The sequence below is a fragment of the Sarcophilus harrisii genome, chromosome 6, assembly GCF_902635505.1.
Source record: "Sarcophilus harrisii chromosome 6, mSarHar1.11, whole genome shotgun sequence".
In the NCBI taxonomy this organism is placed as follows: domain Eukaryota; kingdom Metazoa; phylum Chordata; class Mammalia; order Dasyuromorphia; family Dasyuridae; genus Sarcophilus; species Sarcophilus harrisii.
The window spans coordinates 1,318,450-1,341,754 of record NC_045431.1 but is presented as its reverse complement, the minus strand read 5'-3'; the positions used below and the strand labels follow the sequence as shown (position 1 = coordinate 1,341,754).

The following is a 23,305-nucleotide window of genomic DNA, read 5'->3' as shown; positions in this document are numbered from 1 at the left end:
AATAGGTGTTTAATAATTGCTTGTTGAATTACGAGTTGGTAAGTGTATGAAAATGCTTTTCAACACTATAGAGTGTCAGGTACTCTATTAAGTACTTGGATTCAAAAAAAAAGGCAGGATTCATTTGCTATTCTCAAGAAGCTTATAGTCTAATGGAAATGAATCTTTCTGCATCCTGAAATTAGCCATAGCACCCTGAATCTCATATTTGGGCTTTTCACAGTATGTCTTATATGGCAAATCTTGGTGTGCCTAATAGGGATTAGGCACATTATGGCCTAATCCCTCTGTCCCATTGTAAACTCTTTGAGAATAGCACTTAGTAAATCCTTATGGAATTAAAATGCAAAATTAAGGAAATATGAGATCTAGGCTACTTTTCTCACATTGCACAGTTGTGATGAGAATCAAATGAAACAGTAACTAGAAAGCATTTTGTAAGTATAAAGCATTAAAGAAACATGGACCACCCTTATGACGATCAAAGTCAATGTCGAGATGATACTCCAAAATTTCCCATGAATCATGGCCCCAATAGATTTTTCAATAACTCATGTTTACTGTCCAATCAGTTTTTTGGAAATGCCTGATTCTTTGTGACTCCTTTTGAGGCTTTTTTGGCAAAGATATTGGAGTAATTTAACTTTTCCTTCTCTAGCCCATTTTATAGATAGGGAACTGAGGCAAATAAGGTGAAATGACTTTGCCAAGGTCATATAATTAGTAAAGCTCTGAGGCCATATTTGAACTCTGGAAGATGAATTTTCCCAATTCCAGGCCCAGCATTCTATTCGCTGCACAACCTAGTTGCCCTGCATAATAACTCATTACTCAATAACTTATGTGTAAGAACCTCATTTTTGATTGTCCTAAAATGGTGTAAGATCCTATTGTAGGATTCATGATACATGAGAGAGAGAAAAAAAAATGACCCCTGATCTCCACTAACATGTCATCTTAGTTTAGCTGAGACTGCTGAGGTAAAATTTACCATACAGAATTTTTTTTTGTAATTTATATTAAAATTAAATTCCCTTACTTAAGTAATGTCTTGAGTAGGACCAGATGGTTGTAAAGAGAACTCTCAACTTTCATTTATAATACAAGCTAACTTGAGAGAACTCTAACATTTTCAGTATTTCACATGCAATAAGAAGTCACTTGCCATATGTCCCCGTTCTAACCTCTTGGAGATATCAATAATGTTCTCAAAGTCTCACATAATTGTATAACACCTACATTCATTCCTGAGATGTGTTCCCACCAAAAGCCCCTTCAAGTGGAAGGTTCAGAGATGCAAGAATATTAGTGTTAAACTCAGAAGATTGAGGATAAAGTCCACTGTATTCTAGTTTGTCTTTGGGCAAGTTGACCGTTCCCTCTGAGTCTCACATTCTCCATTAGTAGCTACTAGTTTTTGCCACTTAATAGAGAGGATGTGAAAAGTGGCTTATAAATCTTATATTTGTATATAAAAGGGAGAGTGTGTGGTAGATAGAGAGTGGGACATGAGTCAGGAAGACATGGGTGCAGACCCCATCCCAGTCACTTATTACTTGAGTGATTGTGAGCAAGACACTTATAGAATCTAAACCTGAGCAGATCCATGTGTAAAATAAAGGCAGTTGGACTAAATGAACTACCAAATCCCTTCTAGCTCTAAAGTGTTTTGGAAATCCTTCAGCAATACAGACTCCAGAGCTAGTCCGCTAGGTTCAATCTCCCATGAGAATTAATGGCGAAAACTCTCCCAAGAATGGATCCTTGAATAAGCACCTGTGTAGACTATTCCAAATTAAATTTTTGTCAGCAAAAGCTGTTTTGAAATGTCAGTTCCACCAGCTGTGTTGGAGAGAGGCCATTTTAAAATTTAAATATTGTCCAAAATCCATTTCAGTGGTGTAGGAAAGGGCAGAAAAATATTATCTGTCCCTGTTAGCTGTGGAACATTAGAAAGGCCCTAAAGTGAAAGGGTGGTTTTATTGCTTCCTTGTATTTTGGATTTCTTTGTCTTCTTTATGAGAGGCAGTCGCTAGAGAGATGCTAGCAGCAATGCAAGATTCATCGTCGGAGGTCCTGGGAGGAGAAATCTGAGCTCTGACATTTGCTAAACTCAGTGGCCTTGGATAAGTCACTCTCTGGAGTTAATTTTCCTCGTCTTTCAAATAGAGGGTTGGACTAGATAATTTATAATGCCCCTTTCCATTGGAAAGACTGATCTAATGTTGATAGCAAAGTAATAATGATAATATTATTAATAAATTATTAGAATAATAATTTCTCCATAAAGTTCTCTGAAATTTCTGCCTTAGCAGAAGTATCAAACTTGACATCCTTCCAAAAATCACCGGAGTGCTGCCCTGGCCAAATGAAAAAATAATTAGGAAATGTTTCACAAAATAAATAAAAACACAATGCAACACTGATAGCATTCATAGTATTCTCAGTCCAAAGCAGCAATAAAGATCTGTTGTCATTGACCCTGACATGTGGTCCCAGGATATCTAGTCATCTAAGTAATCCTGGGAGGTAGGTAATGAAAGTACCTGCATCCTTCTTTTATGGATGAGGAAACTGAGAAGCAGGAATCTTTAGGCAGTTTTTCCAAGGTCACACAGTTGATGTCAGAAACCAGATGCAAACCTGTCTCTCCTGGTTTTGACTACTTTAAAAAAAGAACAAGTGTTTTTGGTGGAATGAAACAAAATGAAAAAAAAATACTTGTCAGTGAAAAAAATTAAGATTATTTTTTTCTACAAGAAAATGAGAATATATCTCCATGAGAATATATCTGCTTTATTTCATTTAGTGAAGGAAAAAACAAAAGCTGCATTGTTTTTGAGAGAATATTGACTTCTGCAAGATAGAAACTACAGGTTCAATCTGGCAGCTACTTCCCTCTCCATACTGAATTACTCTGCTTCCTCTTCACTTAACTTATGCTCCTAAATAGCCTCCCAAGGTGTTCCCCCAATATTCCTCTGGAATTTTAAGACCCGAGTTCCAATTCTGGCTCAGCCCTTGGCTATCTGTGACACCTGATGAATCACTAGATCCTTTCTGGACTAAACTCATATTCGGCTTAGTTTTCAGGATACAAGAAGAACATCCAGCTGCCCATGGTAACCCCTTGCTATCACCACATTCTAGAGTTTCTTTTAGATCTCCTTTATTCCAGACATGCCCATAGTTACTTATTTGTTATGGGTCATGTCTACCATGAACTTCTCCACTGTTCTCTGAGTAACATTTAATTTTAATGTTCTGGAGACTGTAGGATTCCATGATTGACTTTCACCAGTTGGAAATTAAGTATAAAATAACCACAGAATGACAACAGTTGGGGTGTGTGTGTGTGTGTGTGTGTGTGTGTATTATATATATATATATATATATATATATATATATTCTGACATTAAGGGTAAAATTGAGGTGCCAAATGAATATCAAATTCAATACAAACCAGGACTTTAATTTGTTTTAATACTAAATTACTGTTTGATGAGTATCAGCTGCATCCAATTCAAGGCTTATTAAGTGTCATCTGCAGTGTACATACTGTAAATATGACATTAAAAATATTTCTTAAATAAAGTTTTAAACAAATTTGAAAATGTATGTATTATGCTAACAAATGACTTCCCCAAAACCCCTGAACACTTCTGGAGTAACCAGGTGAGAGAAAATACAGAACATCCAAAATAATGAAAATCTGAGAGCATTTATTGCTAGCCTAGTGACTGAAGCCCACCAGAACAGGGGAGTGAGCGAATGGGGGTCTCAGGGCCATATATTTATAGAAAGAAGAGAGACATCAAAATGTTTCTTGATACATTTGTCACAATAAATAGAATTTCTATTCTACACAGAAGGCAACGATTATCACACTAAGGGGGCCATTCCCAGACAGGCAATAAGACAGTATTTCTTTATGTTTATCAAGTTGTCAAGGTCTGAGGTTTTTTAGGGCAGCACATCTGGGGGTGTAAAACCACCATCTACATTAGGGCATGAAGAGCTACTAACAAACTTCTAACTAAAGAGTTTCAAGATTATTTTTCGCAGTCCCATCTGGGGTGCTTTTGTACTTCACTTCAAAGATGAGGTGCTAGTCTAAGTCTGGTTATCAGGCTCTTTGTAAAGCATCTGACGCATTACAATTAGATTGTAAGCTTCTTGAAAGGCAGGGATTCTTTTTATTTTCTATTGTATTTTTGTCTCAGCATCTACTTACTAAAGTTTATTGAATATTTGTTAAGTGTTGACTATTGAAATAGTCCTATAAAGAGTAACAATGGGGTAATAATAAGTGGGAATCAGAAGACTGGTACTGAAGTCCATGCTAAGAATAGAAGCAGTAGTCCTTTATGTTTGCATTGAGTTCATGATTTGCTGAGCATTTGAATAACTTTCTCAAACAACATTAATTTGTATAAAACTTTCCCCCTAAAAACTGTACGTTAAGGCTAATGCAAATCTTTGTATTTTTTGCCCAGCACCGTTCCTGGCGTATAATTTCAATATACGTTTGTTAAGATGAGATCTTTTGTGGCACGCCTCGAAAATAAAGCATCACAGGTAACATGGCTCACCTCTGCAGAATCACCCCATAGATCCTCATTTCCTTCTGTGTTTCTTGCTCCATCGATTCTACAGCCTATAGTTTCATGTAACTGATTTCTATTATAATTTGGTGTCTTATGTTGTAAAATGAAAAATAAGATTCTAAGAAGGGATCCAAAGGTTTCAGCAGACTGCTAAGAATCTGTAGCACTGGCATATACACATATATATATACACATACACACACACACATATATATATACACATATACACACACACATACACACATATATACACACACACATATATATGTATGTCACCAAGTGATCTGCTTAGTGACTTTTTAAAGTCATTTTTTAAAATCACAAAAAAAGTGATTTTATTATCCACATTTTTATGCTAATTATGCTACTTTTGAGATAAGGTCTACTAAAGAAAAATTTCAAAAGTCTTAACTAATCTCTGCTTATATATTTGTCAACTATTCTCATCTTATAAGTTGATCTTTTGCATAAAAAAATTCCAAATTTAAGAAAGTAGTCATGGTGATAAAAAATTACTGGTATCTTCAGTCATCTTTTTTGAAGACGTCAATGATACCATTTCGCCCCAATCATTCAACATCTTCTCCTTTTTTGAATATACCATCACTCAATTTCCCAATTCTTTCAAGATTTAAAGGTCTTAAGGTTCTTATTTTCTATTAGGGGGAGTCTCTTATGCGTGTAAGTGTAATAAATGTAAGATAATTAATTACATAAGAAGAGGGCAGTGATCACTGAAGAAAGGTCAGGAAAAGGCTACAAGTACAAGATGCTATTTGAGCTAAGCTTGAAGAGAAAGCAGAGATTCTAAGGAGAGAAAGTAGGGATGTAGGTGAGGGAAGGAGAGTGGAGCAAGAACAAGAAGGCCATGTGGCTGACTGGAGAGACCCTAGAGGGAACTAATGACTAACAAGCCCCCAAAGTGGGCTGGACTCACAATGATTAGAAGGGCTTTACATGAAAAACAACATTTATAAAATAGGCGTGAGCTTTAGGAAAAATGATATTGGCAGCTCAGTGGAGATGGTCAGGAAGGGGGACCTTTCTTACAGCTCTTAATTATAAGAATGTTAAAAAAGATTTGTTCCTTTTTTGTGTATTTGTTATTCTCTTTCCACTTTCATCTCTTAATTCTTCCAATATGGTTGGGTTTATTTGGGTTATTGGTTAAATTCACTTTCTTTTCTACAGCTTTTATTTGGAGAAGTAATACTGATCACAATCTTTCAACTTCTTTTGTAATCATTTCTAAATGAGTTTATATTTTAAAAGGACGGTGTCCTTGACTGTCATCTTTCTCAACTTGACTAAGACACCAGAAGCGTGCGGGCTAATCCAGTTTCTTGGTTCTTTTCACTACTTCCTTATGTCAACTGCTTTAGATACAGTCAGTTAAACTTCTTGAAGAAATTGTGCTATTTTACATTCATGCTTTTCTATTTTTCTGCATTGGGTCATGTTAGAACTTCTACAATGTCTGTAAGTATAATTGGTCTCCCCTTTGCTCTTTTCTTTCAGGTTTTATGGTGATTTCAACATTTATTCTACAAGTTAATGATATGACTGCATAAAGTCAGTTGACTCAGAAATGACTTTTGCATTAGCAATCAGTGATTTCCTCTATGTTAAGATAGCAGCAATGTTACGTTTTTGCTAGGTCTTTAAATTTCTGCCCCATTAAGATGTTAGCTTCCAACTCTTTTCTAAAAGAAAATACTTCTTATCTAAAGACACAAGGCTTGTTCCACCTGCGTTTGAGCCTTCATTTCTTCTGACCCATATTTTGCAACATTCTGTTATATTTTTCCCTTTGCCTTCACATTGAAATTATTAAGCATTAAGTATGTATTTTGATTTGGGGAATTTAAAAAAAAATTTTGTAACTCAACAGCAGTTAGTGTTACTGCAGAGGACACAATTGACCAATTTTACCTTTTCCAGCAAATGTTTTGCAAAAACTTTAAAATGCCGTTGTTTATTAGTAATCTTACTGATACAGCAACGGTTGACACAAATTGCTGTCTGTTCTTGCATATTTAACATCTTGTCGACACTTGTAAGGGACAAAATTTCTCCATTTTGTAACTGAGTAAAACTGTTGGGATGTAAGTTTCTAGAGACTTACTGAAAGCATCATTAAGATGACTTGAATAACAAACCAGGATGACATCCTGTTTGTACATATTTTTTATTAGAAAGCTTTTCATTACATATTGTTTGAAGATGATTATGAACATTCAAGGTAGTAGCACCAGTTATTGAAACTCCTGAGGAATCAAAGCCGTTGCTTTTGTTCAGTCATTTTTTAGTCATTTCCTACTCTTCATGAGGGTTTTCTTGGCCAAGTTACTGGAGTGCTTTACCATTTCTTTCTCTGACTAATTTGTAGCTGAAGAGACTGAAGTAAACAGAGTGAAATGCCTTGCCCAAGGTCACAAAGCTGATGAGTGTCTGAGACTGGATTTCAACTCAGATATTCTCATTTCCAGATCAGATACTCTAAGTTCAGAGCATCCTAGCCTCAATCAATGTTATGTCCAAGTAATGTAGGATTACACTTTTGTCAGTAACAATATATTGTTTTTAGCAAAACATTTTTATTAGGATTTTTAAAAATAGTTTTTCAAATTTCAAAATTCAAATTCTAAAGATTTTTAAAAAAAATATGATTTTTTTATCTGTTAGTTTATGCATAATACTAAACTTCTGATGTAAAATTCTGGATGACATCTTTTTAGTTAATAGATTCTATTTAGAAAATAATAATGTTGATTATAACAAAGTCCAGATTATTATTATTATTATTATTTTTTGGATCAGAGGAGTGAATCATGGCTGAGTGGAAGGATTCATGGTACCAAGATGATGTATAACAGAGACTTGGTATTCCTTGAAACCACAATGGCACTTAGGGATATCTTGCTGAACTGGAGTTGGGCAATGGCAGGGTACCTCATTCAATGATAGAATCACTAGAAATAACTATTAAAAATCTGGAACATCCATTAACATTTGGGGAGGGAGGTTGAAACAGTGGCTGCTCTCCCTGATTTCACTACTTACAGGGCTGTGTGACTCCAGGATCTGAGTACAGGCAGACTCTGTCATGGTTTCTGATGTGCTCAGCTCTTCCAACAGCAAACCCTGGACAGTGCTGAGAGTGTGGTAAATTTCTTGAGTTTTCCATTTCTTTGTTACCTTCTGAAGCTGCACAGAGGTCACATACTCCCCGAGTTTGTCCTCCTGGGTCTTCAGCTGCTGAACTCTTTCCAAGAGTAACTCCCTGTGGACCTGAGGAAGCCCAAAAGAGAAGAAAAATCAGGAAAAAGGAGGAGGCTGAATTTCATCAAGTTTACAAAGTTCTAGGTGTTAGAATCTAGGAAACAATAAAAAACATAAAAGTTTTCTCCTTTGAAAATCTATGGTATGTCTCCTAAGACACCAGGATGATAACACATGAAATATAAATGTTCAGACTCTGGAGCCTGGTTTTATGAGACTATATTTTACTCTTTGAATTAAACAAAGCTGCTATGTTTCAGGGCCCATATTTTTCTCTTGTAACCAACACTATCTCTTAGATCTCTTCTGATAAATTATGATAGCTGGATCCATGGGTCTCAGACTTATGGGAGCAAAAGCTTTAACTATTTCACTGGCTAAACCCACAGGGTGGGCAAGTTCAGGGCAGTTTTGCCTCATGCAGAGTTCTGGATTTGGAGCCAGAATCATCAGGATGACAGATTGTGAGTCATTTAGTCCAAATCTCTTACAGATAAGGAAACTGAGACCCCAAGAAAAGGGCACAGGGGCAGTTTGTGAAAGAGCTGAGATCTAGGTCCTCAATATCTATAATTGGTGCTCTTATCACATGTCTGTTGTAATACCAGTCTATTTCCTATTAGCTATGTGACTTTGGGCAAAACACTGAATAGATCCAAGGCTGAGTGCCCTCATCTTTATAAGATGCTGGGAAAGCTACTTGTCATTCCTACATCATGGAGCTATTGTGAGCAAAAAGTCTTGTACTCTAAAAAGCTATAGGGATGTTAGCTTGTGTTTCCTGTAGTGAACAAGAACCCAGATTATCCCTCTGGAAGTTTGAGTATGGAAATAACCTACAGCCACATCTCATTTTATTGACCTTCAAAGACATTGTACTTTTTGACAAATTAAAGGTTTCTGCCAACCCTGTGTTGACCAAATTTATCAGCACCATTGTTTCCCATCAGCCTGTGATGTTGTATTTTTAATTTATATCTTGATAATCTGCACAATATTTCAAACATCGTTATTGTGCTATCACGGTTATCTGTGATCAATGACCTTTGATTGCTATAGTAATTGTTGTTTTGGGGGTGCTACAAACTATTTTTATGTAAAATAGCAAACATAATGGAGAAATGTTGGATGTGTTCTGCCTGCCCCACTGAATGGCTATTCTGTCATCTGTTTCTCTCCCTCTCCTCTTGCCTCTCAACTTAGTGAGACACGAGAACACTGAAGAATATTACATAACCTTGATGGATAAAGTAATTGTAAGACTGGAAATGACTGGCTCCAGTTTTGAAAAATTAAAAAAAAATAAATTGTGAGGGAAATGCTACCAAACAGCATTGCATCTGCAGAGAAGCCTTCTGTGAAAGGAAGAGTGGTTGTCTTATTTTAGGAAATAGCCACAGCCACTACCTTGATGAGCCAGTAGTCATGGCCCTCAAGGCAAAACGAGCAAAAAAGATTGCCTCACTGAAGCCTCAGATGATGATTGACATTTTTAGTAATTTTTCTTTTCTTTAAATGATAGTCTTTTATTTTCAAAAATACATGCAAAGATAGTTTTCAACATTTCACCCTAGGAAAACCTTGTGTTCCAAATTTTTCTCCCTCCCTTTTCCCAAACACTTCCCCTCAAGAGCAGGTAATCTGACAGATAAAACATGTACAATTCCACATTTATCATGCTGGAGAAGAAAAATCAGATTGAGAGGAAAAAAGCAAACAACAAAATCAGAAGGAGATGAAAATGTTATGTTGTGATCCACACCGAGTTCCCACAGTCTTCTCTCTGGGTGTAGATGGTTCTCATCATCACAGTTCTGTTGGAAGAGGCTGAATAGCCTCATTGTTAAAAAGAGCCATGTCCGTCAGAATTGGTCATCATATAATTTTGTTGTTGTGTAAAGTGCTCTCCTAGTTCTGCTCATTTCACTTAGCATCAGTCTATTCAGCCTCTCTGAAATCGTTGTGCTGATTGTTTCTTTTAGAACAGCCATTCCCCAGGTGATGGGCATCCACTCAGTTTCCAGTTTCTTGCCAGACAAAAACGGCTGCAACAAACATTTCTGCACTTGTGGGTCTGGGTCCCTTTCCTTCCTATAAGATCTTTTTGGGATATAAACCCAGTAGAGTTTGGGCCTAGTTCCAAATTGTGCTCCAGAATGGTTGGCTCAGTTCACAACTCTACTTCTAACGTACCAGTTTTCCCAAATCTCCTCCAACATTTGTCATTATCTTTTCCTGTCATTTTAGCCCACCTGAGAGGTGTGTAGTGGAACCTCAGATGTCTTAATTTGCATCTCACTGATCAATATTGAGGTAGAGCATTTTTTCATGAGACTGGAAATGACTTTAAATTCTATTTGTATTTATCAATTTTTTATTTAATTATTTATCAATTGGGAAAAGGGTTATTTTCTTAAAAATGTGAGTTAATTCTCTCCATAATTTTGAAGCCTTTACCAGAGCCCTTGCATGTAAAAAGGTTTTCCGCTTCCCTTCCAATGTTGGCAGCCTTGGCTTTGTTTTTACAAAAACTTTTTAATCAAAATTATCCACTCGTACTTCTTTAGCCATCAATTCCTTCCTTTGCCTCAGATCCGAGGGGTTCACTGTTCTCCCAATTTGCTCACAGTAACATCCTTTAGATCTAAATCATAAACCCATTTCAACCTACCTTGTTACAGGGGATGTAGGTGTTGGCCAGTGCCTGGTTTCTGCCATATTATTCTCCCATTCCCCCAGTAGTCTTTGGGGAAAGAGTGAATCCTTATCCCTGAAGCTGGAGTCTTAGAGTTTATCAAACATTAGATGATTAGAGTGACCATTAGTCTTGTGAACCTAAGCTGTCCCAGCGAGCTACTTCTCTGTTTCTTAGCTAGTCCTAAAGGGCTTTGCTGCCCGCTGCTTTATAACGTAGCTTCAGGTCTTCCACAGCTCGGCCATTTGCCTTCTTCCCATTTATTCCCTTGAAAGTCTTGAACTTTCGTTCTCCCACACGGGCTCTGTTATTGGTTTCCAGCTCCATGAAATGATGCCTTTGCCATTTGATCGGTATGGCACTAAATAGAGTAATTGCAGTAGTTGTCATTTTTATGACGTTAGCTCAACCTCCCTACTAACACTCGGATTCTTGCAATTGTTTAGATCGGACTTGCTTTATGTGCAAAGTATTTTGTAATTGTGCTTATATAGGGAATCATCTTGGGAGGGGAGAAGATAGATAGGGAGGTGAGGGGTGGAGGGGTGAGAGGAGGGTAGGGAGGTGGGGGGTGGAGGGGTGGTAGGGAGGTAGAGGTGGGGAGAGGGGTAAGGAGGTGAAGGGGGAAAGGGGGGGTAGGGAGGTGGGGAGGGAGAGGGGTAGGGAGGTAAGAGGGTATAGGGGTGGGAGGGGTCCTCATGCATCTCTGCTACCTACTTCTCTAGGGCAGGGCAACAGAGATACATGAGGTTACCTCCCCTCCACCTCCCACCCATCCCACCTCAGCCGACCACTAACACTTGGATTCTTCCAGTTGTTTAGATCTGACTTCCTTTATGTGAAAAGTATTTTCTAATACAAGTCTGGGCACCCCAAAATCACCCCTAGCTCTCCCTAGAAGCTATACCCTGTCACATACACGTATAGGTTCAACAGAGCCCAAGATCTTTGTCCACAATGCAATACAGCGGGCACAGGAAGGAGGGAGGGAGCCCCCAAATTCATATTCTCCCCCCCAAACACATTTCACTGGCTTGGGTTCCCGGGATGTTTATCTACAGTCAGGTTTCTCTAGTTTGGTTTAAAGAGTCCCAAAAGACCAGAGGGACATTTGCATTTCTCTGTGTTGTTATTGACAAGTTTCATTAGATATTCAGACTATGGTTTGATTTGCAATTGACGTACTGTAAAATCTCCTCCTTTCAGAGGATTTTGGGGTTAGTTCTCTCTAGTTTGCATTTCATTCTGCTCCTTGTAGGCATTCCTTTCCCTTCACAGTGGTGACCTTTGAGCACAGGACAAAGAAGGATACAGGCACAACACATGGGGCTTGATGGTTTTTGTCTCTAAGAGGAAAAAGAATCCATCTAATCACTAACATGGAAAGATGGGTAAAATGCTGCTCAAATAGTGGCACCTATAGTGGCTTTTCCCAAAAGACCCCTGGGTAGGCAAAACCCTCTCCCTCTTTCCTTTCTCCTACCACCCATTCCCAGGCTACTCATGGCCTACTTCCCCCTTCAGATTGGGATATCACAGTACAGAGACAGTGGGAAGACTTGGGGAAGAAAGGAACAGAGGGAAGATTGGAAGGTGGCTCTTCTGCTTCTTTCTTGTTCCCTCTTGCTGAAGATGGCAGGGTTCTTTAGGGCCTTAAAGGATTGGCATCTGCTATATGGGCACTCATCCATTATGGTGGACAGAAGATGCTGAGTTCTCCATTCAGTAAAACTTAAGCTGTGATTAGCACAGAGTAACTGCTTACAGGTAAGATGCTTCACTAGACCCCGGATGCAAGGTTAAACAAATTATCTCTGCCCATTAGTGGGGCAGAGAAGTGAACACAAGAGAGATGCAGATTGCTTTATTTCAGGGGGATCAGGCAGAAGTGATGGTGTCTGGGAGCTTCTTTGCTTTGACAAGGCAATTTGAAGTCAGCTATGTCCTAGGACAAGGGAAAGAGTTTCAGTAAGGATCTGAGGATGAATGATGTGGCTGCTGCCTTAAACACAGGACCTCCCTGGGCACCAGAAGGTTGGCCACTAGAGAATTTTTTAAAAGAACAACTTAAGAAATAAAGGTCCAAGATCTGTTTTAGTGGAAGGAATTCTAGCACAAGACACATCATGCATCCCACAAAACTCTGTTAAGGCAGGTTGTAGGGTGGCGATAGACACACTTAACCCCTTCTGCTGGGGAGGCTGGAGTTCTTAAACTCAAGGGTTCTGAGCTTTAGTGGGCTACAGCTAATGGCATTCATACTCATTTCACATTGATGGGGTTGACTAAGGAAGCCCCAAAACTCTCTGACCTTGGGAGGGGGATGCTAAGCTCTCCCTCCAGAGACCCACTCCAGGGAATAAGATCAAATGGTTTTCATTCTGTTATCTGGGTGGGACTGGTTGACTCCTAACCCTAATGAGTTAGAGATTAGCCCAGACACACATTCAATTGCAAGATTTTCTATTCTGGTGCCAGCCCCCACCAAGAACTGCCCCCAGCTTCTAGCCAAGGCTTCAATTATAAAGAGGCAACTTGCACAGGGCCTAGCATATCATGCCAAGGAATCTCTCTCTCCCCTTTGCATAGCTGCAACTCTCTGCCCACTAAAATGATATTCTCCTTCAACATTACTCTATTTCCCTAACAAGACCTTATTCACTTTCTCTGCTACAGGCTTTCTCTGCTTCAAACTTTATATCCCTCTGTCGGGACCTACCCTCAAGGAATTCAGTCTTTCTCGCAAAGGCGGACTTCCCAATGCCAATAATAAACTTCTCTTTGCCAGTCTAGCTTTTTGGGTTTGCAAATTCCTTTACTAAAGCCCTCTGTGCCTCCCAAAGGGGTTCCCCCAACTCTCTTCCCTGCAACTCTCTTCCCTCATCATTTGGGGACAACCCTGACCTCTTCATTTGTTTCCCTGACTGGGAATCAAGGGAAGCTGAACCTCTTCATTGTGGGACCTAGGGGTGGGGGACAGCACTACTAGGTACCTAAGGAGACATGATCTGGCTCTGCTGGGAAATGGATCACAACCAGAACTAGCAGATATGTAGCCCCAGCTCTGTAACAAGTACCAGGCTGAGCACTATACATATTTCATCTCATTTTATCCTCACAACCACCCTATTAAGTAGGGAGCAATTATGGTCTCCATTTCATAACTAAAGAACCTGAGGAAGTTAATTACTTGGACATCACACAGCCAACAAGTCTGGGGTCAGATTTGAACTCAGGTCTTCCTGACTGTAGTACCACCACCACATCCATTATATCCTGTGCTTTCCTCTGATTCTTTGGTGATCAGAGTAGGATTGGGAAAGATGAAAACCCCATCTACTTCCCTCTCCCAACCTCCAAAAAGACAAAAAACAAAATACTTTTATTAGAACTGCTTGGAATAGTCAGAATTGTAGGTCATCACAGGAGAGCAGCTTTCAAATTGGAAAGGACTTCCAAGGTCACTGAAGTTTAACTCCCTCATCTTACAAGGTCTCATCACTCAGCTCAATACTTTCTGGACTGGAATACTGTGTCTTTCTATGCACTGTACCCAACCCTAAATGGACTCTACACTCACTTCTGTTTCTTAAAATTTAGCCTCACTCAACTTAAGTTTGATCTCCTATTCCAATCCTGACCTTTCAGTTACCAATTCCCCATCTTCCATATTATTTGGTATTAACTTAGCTGTATTTATCCTGTCCCTTCCCCTCAATAGAATGTAAACTCCTTGAAGGCAAGACTATTTTTTTTTATTATTATTTTCATGCCCTACAGTCTAGTAAAGTACCTAGCACATAGTAAGCGAGCACTCAATGAATCTTAGCAAATGAATCTTAGCAAACAAAGGAAAGAAAGCAAAGCACTTTCCTTACCATGCCCCTCGAGAGTAGAAATGGCACAAGGAAATTGCCCATCTTCAAATTCACATTATTTGAAGATATAATTAGGTTGAATATGCAAGCAGATGCAAAATTGAGTAACATGCTCATTATTTTCCCTTACTCAAGACCTAGCTGTAGTGTGCATGTTTGAAAGGAATAGGGGAAGACAAGGATAAAGTATGCTGAGTTGTACACATCTAAGTGGGAGAGCTGAGCTTCAACCAAGCTTTCTGTACTGCCAATCATTGGGGAGCATCCAGGAGTTAGGGCTCGGTTAGGTCTTGCTCAGCAACCTCCAAGCTTAGAAGTCACAGAGCTTACTATTTAATGACCCTGTTGATATTCCAGTGAAATGCTGCTAAAGGCCAGAGAGGGCAGAATGTACTCAAGAGTATTTGTTGTATTTGGAGTCGGAAAATTCAGATTCATATACCGGCTTTGTGAGGAGATGAGTGATTGCTGGTAAATCATTTCACTTTCCATTTTTGTAATAGAAGATGATCTCTGAAGTCCCTTCTTGTCTCAAGTCTGCAATCTTGTGATGCGCATGAGGTTAATATCAATAACAATGGAAAAGAGGACAGAGGGAGTATCTCCAGAGATGCCTTGTGAATTTAGGCCTCCTAATTATCAGTTCTCTGTCCTCTGGAATAGAGATAGAAAGACAGATTTTATGAACACTAGAATTCTGTCACCAGGACCTGGAATAGTCAATATGTATCAGGGAAAATGGTGAGAGGATTTCTTTAATGTATCCAGAGTTTAACTTTTATTCAGTCATTTTTCAGTTGCATTCAACTCTTTACAACTCATTTTAGATTTTCTTGGCAAAAAATATTGGAGTGTTTTTTTTATTTTTTCCCCAGTTCATTTTACAGATGAGGAAATAGAGAAACAAGGTGAACTGACTTGCTCAGCATCACACAGTTAATATATGTCTGAGGTTAGATTTGAACTGATGAAAATGAGTCCTTTTGACTTTAGGCTTAGTTTCTATTTTATCACTTAGCTTCCCCAAGTTAAACTAGTTACCTTTAAGTTCTTTTCCCATTCTATGTTTCTAAAACCTTCTATTTTTCTGGGATTCTAAGAAACCAGGAAGATATGAGACACTGCTTTTCTTTTTTTTTTTTTTTTGAATACTCTCCAGTCAATGCAAGAGAATAACTTTCTAGTTTTTTTGATGGGGTTGATTAATTAATTTGCATGAAATTTTAATAATACAAGCATAGGATCAATTACTATATCAGTTACTTCACTGTCTTAAGCTTATAAAGGAACCCTTTGATCATAAAAAATAATCTTGCAGATGTGCTCTATAAATTTTTTCCATCTTAAATTGTAACACTCATAAACAATTTTTGATGTTCATGGGTCAATTGCCATAATTGCCATGCTCTTTCAGTGGTGGGCACAGGCAGCTATGGAACTACCCAATGTTTTAAGGGTCTTCTCAGTCTCTCTCTGATGGACAAGGTATATGGCTCATTGACATCCATCTGATTCCAACTCCATCTGTAGAAATATAAGCAAACCCTCTCCCCCAAGCAGTTAACCTCTCTGGTCCCTTGCAATCACTACTTTCTGGCTCTCTCCACATCATCTGGTGATTATCTAAAGATAGTGAAGCTGCTCACACTGGACACTGCCCTTCTGGTGGGTTATAAAACCTGTCTGCCAGAGCCAGTGCATTTTTCTCAAAAATCAAGAAGTTACTTGTATAAAGAGCTAAATTTAGAAGTTCTCTGGAGTTACCTGTGGCTCCCCTTTTCTTTTGTTTTTGGAGGAGTTTCTTAATGTCTTTTTTTCTCTTCTCTTCGATCGCCTGTCCTTGAGGATTAAAGGGCATGCCAGTGGTGTATGAAATCTGATACTGTGCACAAAAGTGTGCAAAATGTTTAGAAGTATATGCAGGTCCATTGTCTGTTTTTATTGTTTGTGGCACACCCATAATTGCAAATGCTTGTATGAGGAATTCAATGACCACTCGGGCTGTCTCTTTTGCTGCTGGTATGGCAAAAATGAATCCTGAAAAAGTGTCTACCACAACATGGATAAAAGATAGGTAATGGTCACATCCATTTGCCAAATTTCATTGGGTCTCAAACCATGAAGGTTCTTCCCTGGAGGGAGCGTAGGAGTGTGGAAAGGAAGGCAAGCTATACAGGCATTTACTATATTCCTAGCTTCCTCTTTTGTTATCCCAAATTGCAAACGTAAAGCTCAAGCAGCCTGATAGTATTTAGAATGAGATTGTTGGGCTTCCTGAAATAAAGGACTATTGGCCAACATGGTTAGAAGGCTATCTGCCTTTGAATTACCATCAAAAATAGGACCTGGCAGTCTCCTATGAGAGTGGACATGCAAGATATAAATCGTACCTGGTTGCTTTCTCACTTGCTCTTGAAGTTCCTTAAAGAGCTGCTCTATATTGGAAGCTACAAATTTTATTTGGGCTGGGGCAATTCTTTGTACCATACCTGCTGAATAAGCCAAATCAGATATTATATTTATATGTCCTGGATAATAAGTAAGAGCTAGAATGATTGTTTACAATTCATTCTGCTGAATGGACTGAAAAGGAGTTCTGACTACTCTCTTTATACTTAAGTCTTGAGACTATAAAGCACAAATGTTGCATTTGGATGCATGTGTAAATATTGTTGGTCCTTTAAGAGGAAATGTAAAAACCTTTTCTTCAAAAATTCATTGCCCATTATGTAATAGTTGAGTTATCTTTAATGGAGACCCATGTGTAAAATTTAGAGCCGTGGCCAATAAAATTTGCCACTCTGGGATGGTTTCACAGCATACATTAATTTGTGCATTGCTATAAAATGTGTATGTCTTATCAGATCTTATCCCAGATAATTCTACTGCTCGCTTAATGGCCTTTAATAAAATTCTAGACACAAGCAATTTTTTCATTTGTTAAGGGCCACTGTTCCACCTACCCCGGGGTACTAGTTTTCCATTGAATGGGAACAGTTGTGAATGCAGGCAGGCCTTCAACAGCAGCCCTGCCTAAAAAGATGAAGTCAGAAGTCAGACTGGCAGACTGCTGACTTCCTGTCCTCAGTTCTTATATACCCTATTATAATTCCATCATTATAGTATACTGAATATGTGTGAACTAGAAAAATATTACATCACCATGGTAAGTACTAAGTGTATGTAAACTAGATAACCATTGTCTCATCAATTCCTCTGAGTTAACATACCTTGTTTCAAGTATACTTCTCCAGAGTTCTGACTCTCTACAGTTAAATAATATGAATTTAATGAATTAACAGACTTTCCTGGGGGGGAGGGGAGGAGGAACGATAGAAAAGGAGGACTGCATATGAAACTAGAAATTCATGGGACTTCTTAGAGCTTTGTTTTTGTTTTGTTTTGTTTTGTTTTGTTTTGTTTTAGTTTTGAGTATTTCAAAAATTAATATAGCATAACTTTCCTGTGTTTTCTTTCTGAACTTCCATCTGATTTATTTTAGATATTTTAAAATAACCCATTGATTTTCTTTTCTTTTTTTTTCTTGGTATTATCATCATCCTCCCATCCTCAATCACTCTCTTTTTCTCCCTCCAAATGAGATCTTTTACAATAAATATAATCAAACAAAATAAATGTGTCATCACATCCAAAAGTATGTCTCTTTCTGCAAATTTGAGAAATTCCCTCTCTAGTAAGAAGTGGACAGCATGGCCTCTTCATCTGCCTCCTAAAGACAGAAGGGAACCCTGAGTTACTTTGCTTTTTAAAGTTGTGTTTTCAATATATAGTTCAGCATTCTTCAATTAGCATTAGTTCATTTTGATCCCCTCAGCATCTCTGCTTCCATTACTTTAGTCATTTCTGGAGCAAAGGATTTGCAAAGCTCAGTAGTATTTGGGTTACAGTTTCATATTGAACTCCACATTGGTTAGACCAATTCAAAGCCCTATCATCAGTGCACCAATTTTGGTTTTACAGGAAATTTTCAATTTTATATAAAGAAAACTGTCCACTTAAAAAAAATTGGCCAAATCATTTTCCTCCCAATACAAAGTTATAAGAAATGCTTCCTTTCCTATTTCTCTAATTCACTTGTTATGTGCCATTTTTATATGCCAGCTATACACCAATCTGAAGCTTATTGTAGTATATGGTTTGAAATGTCGATCTAACTCTATTTTCTGCTAGACTCTTGTTTTTCCTGTAGCATTTCCCCCCAATAATAAGTTATTGCCTCAGCAGTTACACTTTATCATAAGTAGTGCCAGTCCCACAGATTTTAAGAGAGAAATTAAAAACAACATCTGTAGACTTAAGGGTCATCTGCATAGAAATCATCACTGAGTCAATGAGAGGTGATGAGATAACTAAAAAAGAGAGAGTATAGAGAAAAGAGAAGACAGACCTCAGATATAGTTCTTGGGCATAGCCATCTAAAGGCATTATGGATCCAGCAAAAATATTGGTCAAGGAATCAAGAAATGGACCAAAGAAGTCAAAATGGGGAGAGTATGTGAGAGGGGAACAGAGGGGAGAAGTGACTCCTCAAGTATTAAAAACTGTATAAAAGTAAAAAAAAAATATGAACTAGAAAAAATAATTTATGTTAGACTTTTGTATTCTTTACCCATCCAAAAAGCCAGGATGTGATTCTTATGTGTAAATATAATAATTCCTAAAGTGCCAGGAACAATAACCTCTGCATGAATTTTACAACAGGGAAATTGGTGCAAAAAAAATGGAAAATCTCTCTATGTGCAGTTGAACTTTTAGATGAAGCAATTTTTAATGAGACCCACATACATGGCAGATTATGAAATCTAGAAGTGGGTAATGAATAATGGATGGCCGGATGGTTAAATGAGTGATTTCTGCTATAGCCAATTTTGAAAACATTGAACTGCCACCCAAAATAATAGGTAAGTGAGAAAACATAATAAATGCTTGTTGGATTATTAAATTGAACAAGTTCCTGCCACATACAAAGCATGATAAATTCCAGGGATATAAAAATATACACTCCACATTCCCTACCTATAAGGCCTGTACAATATTATGTCAGATGATACAACACATACACAGAGTAATATAATAGTAGATGAAGGGTAATAGGGTCAAAGAAGAAATCTGGACAGAGTGTTCTGGGAAAAAAAACTGGATAAGGGATTGAGAATGCCCCTTGTGAGCCAGGCCTTGATGGAAGAGAAAGACTTCATCATCTAAGATCCTCTCAAAATAAAGTTCAACAGGAAATGAATGACTAAGGACAGAAAATGCCAAGAACATAGCATATACCAGTAAGTAGGTTGAAAGGAAGTAATCTAGGTAAAGGTTTTTACAAAAGTTCAAACACTCTATAAACATGAACTAGCTAGTAATTCTAGTAACTAAGCCTAGAAAAGATAATTGATTGGAGTCATGGAGGTATTGAATGCCAAATTGTGGAATTTATATTTCCCCCTATATTCACAGATCATTTTCACATATGTGTTAGTCTTTGAAGAGAATTTTTCCATAGTCTAAATTGGCTATTCACAGAAATTTCAATCTTTCAACTCCCCCTTCAAAAAACATACACACAATGGAAAATATTAAGAAATGATAGTTCTTTCATAGCACAGTCATAGCAGCTGCTTTTTTATACCCTATTTTGTGTACCCAAAGATATGAGTGAACACATAGCATTTTAGAGATTCTCCCATCCGTTCCTCATTTGAGGATAAAGTCCTCGACAAACTACTAGTCCATGGTGACATATCCAGTTACTAAGTAGCAGCATGATATTTCCCCATCAATCTGATGTTCATTCTAGTGTCTGTTCTGGCTGTCCTTATCCTGGCACGTACACTAGTATATCAGTTCTAGAGTTGGTGTTCCATCTCTGTCACTGTGGGTGGGGTAGCTTCCCTCAAATTGGATCCTTTCTTAGTAACAATGTCCAAATCTTGTTCCAGCTGCTATATAAACCCATTACAAGATGGAAATCCTGATCTTTCAACAATAATAACAATCTGGGTAAAGAATTTTAGGATGTGTGAAGCACTTGATAAATATTATTGAGGGGCATGTCTGAGTAAGATTGATCTCATGGCATCGGGCTAACCATTTTGGGGTGCCCTCAAGCAACATCTCTACAAGGGACATAAGGCTTCTCTTAAGGCATCTTTCAATACCCTTTCCCACAGGTGCTTATTCCTAAGCCAGGTCCTCAAACCTGCTCTTTTTTTTCCTCTTGCCACCTGACTGATGGGTTTGCTGCGGAAACCCTCTAATCTTTTCAGTTACAGTAACCAAATATACTTACACACCCCATATTTGCTGCTCTCCTTTAAAGTGGCATCTTGTATTCTATCCATGGGATGCTGAGAACCCTTTAACCCAAACCCATAACCCTAAGAAATGCACTGTTTCCAGCATCAGTCCATTTCTACAGTCTACATTTCTACATCTGCACTTTGCTCTTTGTCAGGAGGTGCTACTATTGTCCCATTATAAAGCTGATGAAGCTGTAAATGAGGCAAAGTGCTTCGTCTTGGCCCAGCCAGCTAGGCAGGATCTGAAGCACCCCTCAGATATTAGGTCTTTCCAACTCCAGATCCAGCACTCTACAACTGGATCACCTTTGCTGCCTCACCAACTGATCAACTGTGCCGTTAGCTGTCCTCCAAATGTGACATTCCCTCCCCTCCTTGCTCCCTTTTACAAGCCAAATACCATGTTGGATAAATACTCCCTCTTCAGTTCCACCTCTGTGAACCTTTCCATTCTTTCAAAGCTCAACTGAAACCTTTTGTGTTCTTTACCACTCAAACGATCCCATCTTTACTTATCCGTGTATTTGTTAGCACTCTAGGGAATATTTGAGGATAGGAGGGATTTTATTTTTACTTTGTGTTTCCTCAGCATCACACATAGTAGTTGCTTAAGATGTATTTCCTGAACCATTTTTTTTTGATATGTTGTGTAATAGTGTGTCTTGTGCTAAGGTCTTGCTCTTATCCATTATAGCATGGAAGTGACCTTGGGCTCTTGCTCTATTGGGACCCAGGTCCTAATTATTTGGAAATCATTCAAACATGGGCCTTTTGATGAATGACTTGTCTGTTCTTCAAGGATTTACTTAGATTCATTATAGGAAAGTTAGACACTAGGTCATGAATTATTTTGCCACAGAAATTCAAGTAACCTTCTAGCTACTAAAGAAAGCACATGGAGATACTGATTTGCACGAGTGACAGAAATGTTCATGTCTATGGAATTTTGAATTGCTACAAATACATAGACACCGATCACAGAACTAACCACAACACCATCATCTTAAATTTGTAAATGCTGTCATTTAAATTTCACTGATGATGAGGCTAGATCTGATGTTATTATACCCATTTTTTCAGAGAAAAGCAAAGAGCTTGGGACACAAAACAAAATGATCAAGCAAGTCAATGGGTATCTTCAAAGCTAGAAGTTGAGTCTTCCTGATTGCTACTTCCAAACCAATGGTATTTATGTTACTCCACTGTATAGGCCAGATGTAGATAACCCATTTACCATTACTATAGTACTATTTCTCTACTGTATAGACCAATATAGGCCAGATGTATATAGCTAATTTACCATTACTATAATACTATTACTCCACTATATAGCCTAATATAGGCTAGATATATAACCAATCTATGATTACAGTAGTACTATTACTCCACAGTATAGACTGTGCTCCCTAATTCTCTCTCTTCACTGACCCAGCAATCTGCCTTGATGCAGTGCTCTGTACCTCAGCGTGGATGTCTTCAGTGGCTTACTATTGTATTTCAAATAACATTGAACCCCCTGATTCTGACATTTAAGGACATACACATCTAGCTTCCTCTCATCTTTCTGGCTCATCTCCTTAGAGTAATAATCATATTGGATTATTCTTTTTCTCCTGATCTTATTCTTTCTTCTCTCATCCCCCAGCCTTTGCTTATTCAATTAAAAAGAGTCATTAAGGTTCTCCTCTGCTTAAGGCATCTGTACTGCTTCATTTGCCAAGAATGGACTTTCACTGATTCCTCACGTGTCCATCTATTAAAGTCTTTTCCTTTAAGTCATGCACAAAGTTTGCACGCTTACTGCACGTTCCTGTTTGAACCCACTGGGTGAAAGCTAGTTTATTTTTCTCAAACTTCTCCTCACAGTTTTATCTTTGCCTCTTTTCCTGGTATTTTTCTCTCTCGATTTTGCCAAAGTCCTTCTGATTTCTGCTTTTTCTTCCTCTGGATTACAGAGTCCTTGGGAGCAGGAATTGTTCTATTTCTCACTGTCTATCTCAAGATCCTGGCCACAGTAGGTGGCTGATGAATATTTTTTGAATAGATTCCACCACATATTTTACCACCCTGGCTCCTCCCCAAGCACCATGCTTCCAATTCTACTTGAGCATAGACGAGAGCAGCATTTTTCTCTGCTTGCATTATACAATATCACGGCCCTCCAATCTCTGCTGGAGACCAGGACTTGGATTTTTTTTGCATGCAGTAAGAGAGCTTTGGGATTTAATTTTATACGACCATATTAAAAATTTAAAAATCTAAGGGAACAATGCACAGACACTAAAAGATTTGATCAATTTTAAAAGAACATGAAAGTTATTAAATTAGGAAGTTCTACTCCACTGGCATTTATCAGTGTGAAAGGGTGCTCCCTCAAAGATGGCCTGTCATAAAGGTCACTGCCAAGCAAGCTTTCATGGCAAACCACTTTCTACTTGGCTGCTTTCATGACTTCTGTATTATGCATAGAAGAAAAGAAGCATGCACGGTTGGTCATATTAGATTATCATTTAAAAAAGGTTTTTT

At 38.2% G+C, this 23,305-nt stretch overlaps 1 protein-coding gene and 1 long non-coding RNA gene across 5 annotated transcripts in view; one reads left to right on the top strand and one right to left on the bottom strand.

Moving 5' to 3' along the window:
* The window catches only part of EVC2 (EvC ciliary complex subunit 2), a 157,463-nt gene that overhangs the window by 18,925 nt on the left and 115,233 nt on the right, over nt 1-23,305 (bottom strand). For both annotated transcript variants that reach the window (XM_031943199.1, XM_031943200.1), the window contains exon 17: nt 7,671-7,898. In XM_031943199.1, the coding sequence (XP_031799059.1) occupies nt 7,671-7,898 (228 nt within the window). The remainder of the gene's footprint in view (nt 1-7,670; nt 7,899-23,305) is intronic.
* LOC116420022 overlaps nt 1-23,305 on the top strand; it is a 36,402-nt gene that overhangs the window by 6,036 nt on the left and 7,061 nt on the right. For 2 of the 3 annotated variants that reach the window (XR_004230349.1, XR_004230347.1), the window contains one exon: nt 4,497-4,578. This is a non-coding gene — a long non-coding RNA (uncharacterized LOC116420022). Of the gene's footprint in view, nt 1-4,496; nt 4,579-6,125; nt 7,238-23,305 lie in introns of those variants that run through there. The other variant, XR_004230348.1, reaches the window with a different exon arrangement.